The sequence below is a fragment of the Alosa sapidissima genome, chromosome 12 (genome assembly GCF_018492685.1).
Source record: "Alosa sapidissima isolate fAloSap1 chromosome 12, fAloSap1.pri, whole genome shotgun sequence".
Taxonomy (NCBI): Eukaryota; Metazoa; Chordata; class Actinopteri; order Clupeiformes; family Clupeidae; genus Alosa; species Alosa sapidissima.
The window spans coordinates 17,017,362-17,027,361 of NC_055968.1; the positions used below are offsets into that span (position 1 = coordinate 17,017,362).

A 10,000-nucleotide genomic window follows, 5' to 3' on the forward strand; every position below is an offset into this window, starting at 1 on the left:
AATCTCAGACACCTGTTCATCAACACATCCATATGCTCACTCTCTCACCATCCCTTTCCCTCTTTTCTCACTTATTATGTAGCAGGCTAATCACAAAATCTGAAACACAATCTCATAGTATTGAAAGAGGTATGTGTAGATAAGATGTCTCCTCCCTGTGTGTGTGTGTTTATGTGTGTGTGTGTGTGTGTTCTCTCTGCTAAAGCCAAATAGGCTTTGAGGCTTTGAGATCTCTGGGTGTTCTCTGGTCTCTGTCTGCCTGCTGGAATATAACATGCATCCCGGTGCTTTAATAATACAGCTCCTGGACAAGTGTGGGGTCTGCCCACCACATCTCCACGGCAACCTGTCTCCTCACACTCCAACTCGCTCCAGTCTAGACCAATCCCTCATTAAACACCAATCACACTCAACCCCCACTAACGGGATCGGCCTTTTATGCAGAACATCTGCCTTTTATGTAGAACACCACGGAATTTGCAAATGCTGTATTTGCCTACATACATTACAATGGAGCTTACATATGTTATTATATATTTAATACAATGTAATAGCTGATACAAGGATTGTCACATTCGTAACATTGTTACATTGGAAATACATTTTCTGTTGTTACAACCGCTATTTCAGAGAAATTAAATTCTTTAATGTGGAAAAAATCAACTGGTGCTGAACCCAAGTCAACTTGAATTCATGTTTTACCTGGCGATCAACCTGTAATATACAATTGGATAACAGAAAAGTTATGGGATGTTCTTTGTACCATTTCCCACCCATTCTATCCATCGATCATTAATACACCAGCGTTGTTTTTAGATGAGCATTGTACAATAGACATAATGGGATTTTTCCCATTCCAATCATGGTTTTTATTAAGTATTCTCCAGCCGCTAGGTGCTGCTGGGTTATTTAACAGCCTGACTTTGCTCTTGCTATGCGCTTAACTAGCTCAACACTGCACAAGGTAGCGGAAGCTGAGGGGAGGGCGTGCACAGCTGGAAACTTTTGGTCCAATCAGCACGTCAGGTCCAGAACCGTCCCCTTCATAAAAGAATGGTGATTAGCTATTAGCTAATTAGCACCCTCTTTCCTCATGAAACTAACTGGCGTGGGAAGGTAGTGCAATTATCCCATCCCACGGTCCAGTGACCAAACACTCCAGATTGGATTTCCCATTATAAGGGTAAATGTTTCTGCATGGAACACAAGCTAATTACTGTCACACACTGACAGATTTCTCTGGCGCAGGCTCAGCCCAGGACACAAGAGCCCAGATGATTCTGAATTAAATGGCAAGCATGTAGCATGTGTGTGTGTGTGTGTGTGTGTGTGTGTGTGTGTGTGAGTGTGTGTGTGTGAGTGCGTGTGTGTGTGGGAAGGTGATGGTTCAGATATTAAAAGCCTGCCCAGGCCTCATAAGGGATGTGACCACTGGGGCTGGTTAGGGACAATACAATAACGGCAGCAGTAGCATCGTTGCATTGAGCAGTCGTTCAGCGGCACACAGATGTATATAATGTTATATACATCCATACATGAAAAAGTGGAGTAGCTTTTATCTGCATGAGAGCTAATGTATGTGTGAGTGTCTAGAATGGCCTATCTATACATTACATTAGTGCCTGCATGCTGTACATTATCATTGTGTTTAAATGGTTGTATGGCTGTGTATGTTTTGAGTCTGTGTGTGTGTGTGTGTGTGTGTGTGTGTGTGTGTGTGTATGCCTGTATAAGAAGAAGCATATGGACTTTACAGCACTACCGGCACTGCTGGTTATCCCTGCAGGGACAGATGAAAGAGCCAAACCAATGGCTCCTGTACAAACAACGAGCTGCACTGATACTGTGTGTGTGTATGTGTGTGAGATTGTGTGTGTGTGCTTGAGTGTGTGTGTGCTTGAGTGTGTGTGTGTGTGTGTGTGTGTGTGTGTGTGTGTGTGTGTGTGTGTGTGTGTATGGCAGGGAGGGTTAAATGAAGCAATTAATAAAATCGTTTTCTACCCAGCTAAGGAGATAAGAGCTTGGCACTGCACCACGGAGCCATCAACAAAAGCCTCTCCATGCCTACCCCTGCCCAGATCTGCCTTGCAAATGAACAGCCCATAATACTCTCACAAACACACACACACACACACACACACACACACCACCACCACCACCACCACCAGAGGTGAGGCGAGCACAAGTTCTCCTACAGATGCAATACCAGCCGCCATCCTCTAGAGGGCAGTATGTCACTATTCATCATTGGCCACAGCACAAAGCCCTCTGCGTGAGATCAGGCACACAACTGTGCCGCTCATTGTTATTCACAGAAACATCTCCAGCCCTGCTGGCCGTGGGTAAACGCATAATATGGCACGCATGAAAACATATAATGTGGCAGCTGGACTATTAATAGCAGTGCACAGGGGAGCATCAACATGATATGGCTGCTCTTTTCCTTAGAACAACTACAAGGTTACGTCTTGGTTCTCAAACAGAAGATGCAAAAACACTGTGCTCCTGAGGTGGAACCTCAAGATTCAGGTTCTGAGAGGAGCGCCACTGAAGGTTAGACCTGAGAATATGTGAGGCCTGATGGTTTTGCTTATAGAGATACAAGGAACCTTAAGAATGGTTCTCGCTCTCGCAGTTGGCTGGTCCACTGCCAAAAGAGCCAATCAAGTCTATGATATTGGCACAAGAGCATCATAATGTTCTGCTGGAGGATCACTTTAAAAACAGCCAAACAAACAAACAACATTCTTTGGATGTTTAGCACTGTCAGCTCAGTGAGACAAAAACCAGAGCAAACTCGTTACCTGGCAGTTCACATGAAGCCCAAAACAATCCCAGTCAGTTCACACGGAAGGCTGGACAAAAGGATGAATGTTTAGGTGGGTAAACATGTGTAAACCTCAAGGTTACCTGCCTCAGCAACCCCCCCCCCCCCCCCCCCCCCCCCCAACGTCTGGTAGGAGTTCTTCAGTTGACTTTGACCTTGAGATCTCCACAGTGCTTATGGGACACGACTTTACTCCAACGGTGGCACGGCATCGTCATAGAAAAGAGTTCCAACGAGCTTGTATGTGTGAGGTCGTGCCTGTAGTTGTGTGTGTGGTAAAGGAGTAAACGTGCCTTCTGTGAATGTGTATGTACTTTTGGCTTGTTCTATTAGACACCTCAACAGCAAGAAGCCTAAAAGATGGCTAGTTGTGGTTCAAGTTCTCCAACGTTCCCTGCTGTCTTCCTGCATCGGAGACACTGTCTCTCAGCTGAAAGTAGTTTTATCTGGAATTGTTGAGCTCCATCATTCCTTCCATCATGTCTTTTCTCTCCGCTCTTTTTTGTTCCTGCGTGGCTCTCTCACGCAACATGTCCAAACTCCTAACCCGATCTCACCCTCTTCCTGCCCCCCTTCCACTGCTCTGGGGCCAGTCTCTCCTCGGAGCAGTGGAGTAGTGGCGCTGGGAGACATGTGGGTTATTAGGCAGCCAGAACCCTGCTGTACCAGAGAGAACCACTGATCTGGGCGCAGCGCCAACACACAAGCTCCCCGGCCTGCTCTCCCTCTCCAAAAAAACCTCCCCCCTAGTCTCCCTCTCCCCATCTCCCCTCTCTCTCTCTCTCTCTCTCTCTCTTGCTCACTCTCCATTTCACTCTCTTCCTCTCACTCGCTCCCTCTCACTTTCTCTCTATCTCTCCCTCTCACTCTTGCTTTCTCCCTCTCCCTCTCTCTCTGTCTCTCCTCTACTCTGTATGACTCCTATTTGAGAGCTGGTGTGCAGAGTAGAGATTAGGAGAGTCTAGGGGTGTACGTTTATGTGTGTGTGTGTGTGTGTGTGTGTGTGTGTGTCTGTGTGTGTGTGTGTGTGTGTGTGTGTGTGTGTGTGTGTGTGTGTGTGTGTGTGTGTCTTGGGGTTAGGGGCTGCCGCTCCCCCCCCTCCTACCATGTCTCTCTCCCGCTCTCCCTCTCTCTGGGTTTCAACTCTCCCTAAGCAGCAGCAGCAGCAGAAGGGTCACTCATGTTAATTACTCACTACTGCATCTGCCAACACAATGCACGCACACACACGCACGCACGCACACACACACACACACACACACACACACACACACACACACACACACACACACACACACACACACACACACACACATACACACACACACACACACACAACCCTCACACACATACACATACACACACGTGGTTGTACACAGACACTGGGACACGTTTGAACATATGGCATCCAAACACACTCACTTACACGCATGTAGACACACACAAACACAAGATCACATGTTTGCACATAACACACACACACACACACACACACACACACACACACACACACACACACACACACACACACCCTCACTCACACACACACTAACACACACACACACAGTTGGTGTGTGTGTGCAGTGTGCATGCTGACAGTATGAGTGAAGATGAGAGGAGTGTTTCCACAGCTGATCAGCAGCATCAGAGCCACTGCTAACAACACAACCCTAATCAGTTTCAATTAGCAACAACTAATCAAAGCTGAGCTCATTCAAGAGATCTGCAAACACGCAGACACACCCACACACACACACACACACACACACACACACACACACAGAGAACACACTCAGGACATGAGCACTGAGATTACAGATGACACATTAAGAGAGAAATGAATGTGCACTCGTAATTAATTATGCACAGAATAATTAAATTCACAGGTACAGATATTACCTATGTGTCCACACAGCCACACACAAAGAGGAATCAGAGCTGCTCTTGCTGCCTACAAACACACACACACACACACACACACACACACACACACACACACACACACACATTCATTTCCACTACTTCACTGCAATCTCTCTTTCTCTCACCCCTCCTCTCTCTCTCTCTCTCTCTCTCTCTCTCTCTCTCTCTCTAAGCCGTCCACCAGGGAGGGAATTGCTGCAGTGGAGTACACCAGAGCAATGTTTTTCTCTCTGCCTTTTCCTTTCCCCGACCAACTCTCTCTCTTTCTCTCTCTCTCTTTCTCTCTCACTCTCTCTCTTTCTCTCCCTCTCTTTCTCTCTCTCTCTTTCTCTCTCACTCCCTCTCTTTCCTTCCTCTCTCCCACTCTGCCCCCTCTCTCTTCTGCACACAGGCTCTATTTATGGAAAGCAATGTCACTCACGCAACCCTATCACACAGCTCACACACGCAGACACAAAGCACACACACACACACACACATACACAGACACACACACACACACACACACACAAACCATCCGCTAGCTCAGATCTCTGATTCCCTCATCCATCATTAACATCCAGTACAACCCAAGCGCACACACACACACATTGCACATGCACACACAGACACACACACTCACACACTCTCTCTCTCTCTCTCTCTCTCTCTCTCTCTCACACACACTCACTCACTCACACACACACACACACACACACACACACACACACACACACACACACACACACACACACACAGACACACACATTTTTGTGTGGATGCTGCTGTACATCTATTCCATCACACACCAAATAAACTAGCCCAGCTTTCCTTTCTGCATTATGCAATGCGCCTCACATTGTACTGGAGGGAGCACAGGGGATGTTTATCAGTGGCCACTCCACAGACCAGGCGCTGGCTGTTGAATAAACTAAACTAAAATATAGCAGCACATTAAAAACCCCCGCCGTTTAACTGATCACGTGTTAGCTTATTTTAACCAGCCTAGTGCAGCCCTGAATGAATGATGCACTGACTGGAGAGCACCTTAATATAATTTTTCCAAAATCGTTTCAGTGGTTCGTCAACTCGTAACAGGGTGAACGGCACTTCTGCATTCACTTCACGGCCCTCTATCGGCTATAACTGCACTATGTAAGTTTGCCTGATCGGGTAGCGGATCTGTAGTTTGATGGAATGAGACATAAGAAACTATAAATTTGACTTGCTTCTGATGTCGCAATCTATCATACTTTCATTAAATCATGCAACATACTCTACCGTGTCTGTGGACATCATTATTTGCAAAGCCGGTGCTAGATAAACAAATAGCGTGCGTGCGACAGAAATCAAACCCGGTAGGTCTAGGGGGGCAAGGGGGGGGGGGGGGGGCTCTTCAGCATGTCTTCACCATGTGAATGGAGACCAGCGCTCATCAGCTCCTCCTAAGCAGGCTTTGCGTCTAGTGAACACGAGGTCAATGGCATTTAGCTCAGTCAGTCAGCGGTTACGATGAGAAAACCATAGCACATCTCATCTCACACGCTCAACGACAGCCATGACTATCTGCCATGAGAGCTAACCTGCACAGGGATCACCAGCCACAGTCAAAGGTAGAAAATATGCGACCTAATTTTTCAAAAGTGCGACTAAAAAAGATCGGAGGTCGCACCAGTGCGACCAGCTATTCGAGAGAGGAAAAAGTGTCCGCATTGAAACTCTACCTTTGGTTCAATAACAGACACATATTTGGCCAATATCGTGGTTTAAACAAATCACAGATAGAAGGGCGGGACCTCCCCTCGTTTTGGCCGTGGCCCAGTGCCTGTGTGTAAATTTGAAAATGCGTGTGCTGCAGAGAGAGAGAGAGAGTCAGATAAACAGAGTGGATGTAGTTGCATTACAGTGTGGTCACATAGGCCGAGATAAATGTACCCTCTCCCCACTGCCTTTCGGCGGCTGGCAGCAGCAAACCGATCAGACGAGCCCGAGATGATGATCAAGTTTATCGTTGCCTATCGTTGCGCAAACCGAATATCGCTGCTACATTTAAAGCCTATAGTGAAACTTCCCTTCACCAAGTTCAGTCCGAAATAATTATTTACCAGAAAAATAGTTTGAACGTAAACCCGACGTACAGGAATGCCACTTGCGCCAAATTTATAGGAGTCATTGCAGATGAAAAGACGTCTTAAAATTGCGAACAATGCATACGAGGCCTTCGCGAACGACAGAGATATCGCCGAAAAGGAGTGTGTCATTGACTGCAGTTACATGCAGGGAGTAACCCGGTTTTCAACAGCAATATTCATTTTGCGCGCGAGTTGTGTAAACTCATTCTGATGGCATCAATCAATTTAATCCGGTATTTGGCGCAAACCGAATATCGCTGCTACATTTAAAGCCCGAATATTCCCTGCATGTATAACTGTGGTCATTGTGTACAGTGAATTGAATGGACACATTTAGATCGAGCATGGCAAGTCATTGCAATAGCCTATAATAATAGGCCTACCATTTCGTTACTGCATTAACCATAGTGATGTTCTTATTAAAAATTTAAAAATTCTAAAATTAAAAAGTAAATTGCATTGTGGGACTGTCAAATGATTATTGCAATCATCATTGCAAAATCACATAAAAATCCCCCAGGCTACTTGGAAGATCTCTTTAAATTGTGCTCAAATATATTTTTATGGAAGATGCTAGCATGGCGAGCTGGTTTAGCCAAGGCCTAAAGATCATGAAGGATAGTATGTAAGACATTGAGCCATGAGATGTGCAGTTTTAAGCCCTTAAAAGACGTGCACTGTTAATTTACTCACTGTTATTTTTATTTAATTCATCTTGAGATGTTTTAAGTTTAAATTTCAGCTCAGTGAAGCACTTAAAGCACCAACACTTCATTAAGTTACTTTTCTTGTAGAATTGTAAATCATAAGTCATAGGACAACCTATATAGGACAGAAATTAAGGAAAAAAAGTGAACCTGCTGCGGTGTTAAATGTGATGTGGTTGAAAATGTGGGTGCACCTAACTTTTGTGCTGGTGCACCTAAGAAAAAAAGTTAGGCGCACCAGTGCAACCAGTGCAAAAAGTTAGTCTGGAGCCCTGGCGTGTGTATGTGGTGAATGAATGGGAGAGTCTGAGAAAAAGAGATATGAGAGAAGAACGAAAGAAAGAGATAGAGGAGACAGCAAGACTGGTGCATCTTCAGGTGTCTTACCTGAAAGAAGCCGGGGGGCATGGGTCCACCTGGCATGCCGTCGTTTGGGGGCATATTGCCCATGACTGGACTGGGCGCGGCAGCTGCACTCTGCAACACAGAGGAACAGAAACACACATGAACAATCAACATTTAACCCACTCAGTCAGGACATGTTGATCCTCATTTAACTCACTCAGGACATGTCAATCATCATTCAACTCACTCAGGACAAGTCTACTATCGCTGGAGGACTGTGTTGTTAGCACAGACTGGTCAGACAGTGCAGTAAAATGCCATACAACTTTATATTATCACCATATGACACAACATGGCACAGGCCTCGTAAGAACTAAGACTCTTCATTTACACAATACAATACAGACAGTTTTACAACAGTTTTTTTACAGTAACTTCATTTCAAACTTTCATTTCAAAAGTGATCTACAATTTATGCACAATCATGAGCTTGATATCGGGTGATTATTTCATTCGGAAAAGTCTGGGAAGCGTACAGGGTAATTGACAATAAATATAGTACAGAACACACACACTCTCTCTCTCTCTCTCTGTCTCTCTCTCCCTCTCTATCTCTCTCTCTCTCTCTCTCTCTTAACACATATATGGTCGTGTCATGATGCTCGATCAGAAAGGGGTGGAGGTGAACTGAAGAGCTGCTAAAGAGTATTTATGGAGAATAGAAGTGTGCCTGACCCTAGTCAAATCTCTCTTAAGCTTCTAAATGGGCTTGGAGCGTGGGCACACCTTCCGCACACATGCACACACACACACACACACACACACACACACACGCACACACACACACACACACACACACACACACACACAGTGTGCCCTAGCCTGTCTGGTTAACAGCAACCACAGAGAGGATTACACAGCTGTCCACATTACCCCCCCCCCCCCCCCTCCACACATACAAACACACACACACACACACAATAGTCATACAAACACACACACACACACACACACACACACACACATAGAGTATTACACAGCTGCCCACTGCCCCCTCCCTTCCGTAACCTGATCTTCTACAGGCACAAAGCGAACACATCCAATACCAATGACCCAACAGGCCAGACACACACACACACACACACACACACACACACACACACACACACACTCTACACACACACATGCAGACGCTAAAGCCTCTCAACCTGTAGTAGTAACTGAAATCACCATATACAGCTGCCAGATATGTGTGTTCAAGAGGTAGAAACCTGATTGTTTGCTTAGTTAGTGTGCGTGCATGCATGTATTAATGTTTGAGTGAGTAAGTGTGCGTGTATGCGTGTGAATGTGTGTGTTTGTGTATCTCTCTCTGTCTCCCTCTCGGTCTCTCTCTATCTTTCTCTCTGTGTGTGTGTGTGTGTGTGTGTGTGTGTGTGTGTGTTTGTTGGCTCGGTTCAGCTGCGGTTGCATTGCCTGATTAGCCTTTGCTTGGCTGAGGCTATGGAGATACCACAGAGGAGAGGAGTGAAGGAGGGAGCGAGCAAGCAAACAGAAAGAGTGCAAGAGAGGGAGTGCTAAAGAGAGAGAGAGACAGAGAGAGAGAGAGAGAGCTAAAGAGTGAAAGTGTGTGTGTGTGTGAGAGAGAGAGAGCTAAGGAGATAGTGATGGGAACAAATGTGTGTGTGCATGCGTGCTTGCCTGCCTGCACTGTGCCTGTATGCTTATGGGTTTGACTGTTACAGTGTGTTATCATTCATTCTGGTTCTGTGGCCAAGCTCGATTGTATTATGTGTGTGTGTGTGTGTGTGTGTGTGTGTGTGTGTGTTTGTGTGTGTGTGTGTGTGGGTGTATGTTTGTGCATGTGTGTATTTGTCTACAGCACACTGCCAGCCAGCAAGACTCCACTGCACTCAGGTAGAGCGGCAAAAGGCCCGTTCTGCTTGTTGCCATGACAACCCCGACCTCAGCTCGCGCTCTCCAGTGCCCATAACAACCCTCAGGCCGTCAATCATCTACTGGCCAGGGAGCGAGAGAGAGAGAGAGAGGGAGAGAGAGAGAGGGAGAGAGAGAGAGAGAGGGAGGAG

General features: G+C 46.1%; 1 protein-coding gene across 2 annotated transcripts in view; it reads right to left on the reverse strand.

Annotated features, from left to right (window-relative positions):
• ssbp4 (single stranded DNA binding protein 4) overlaps positions 1-10,000 on the reverse strand; it is a 64,797-nt gene that overhangs the window by 8,243 nt on the left and 46,554 nt on the right. For both annotated transcript variants that reach the window (XM_042057504.1, XM_042057503.1), the window contains exon 5: positions 7,956-8,045. In XM_042057504.1, the coding sequence (XP_041913438.1) occupies positions 7,956-8,045 (90 nt within the window). The remainder of the gene's footprint in view (positions 1-7,955; positions 8,046-10,000) is intronic.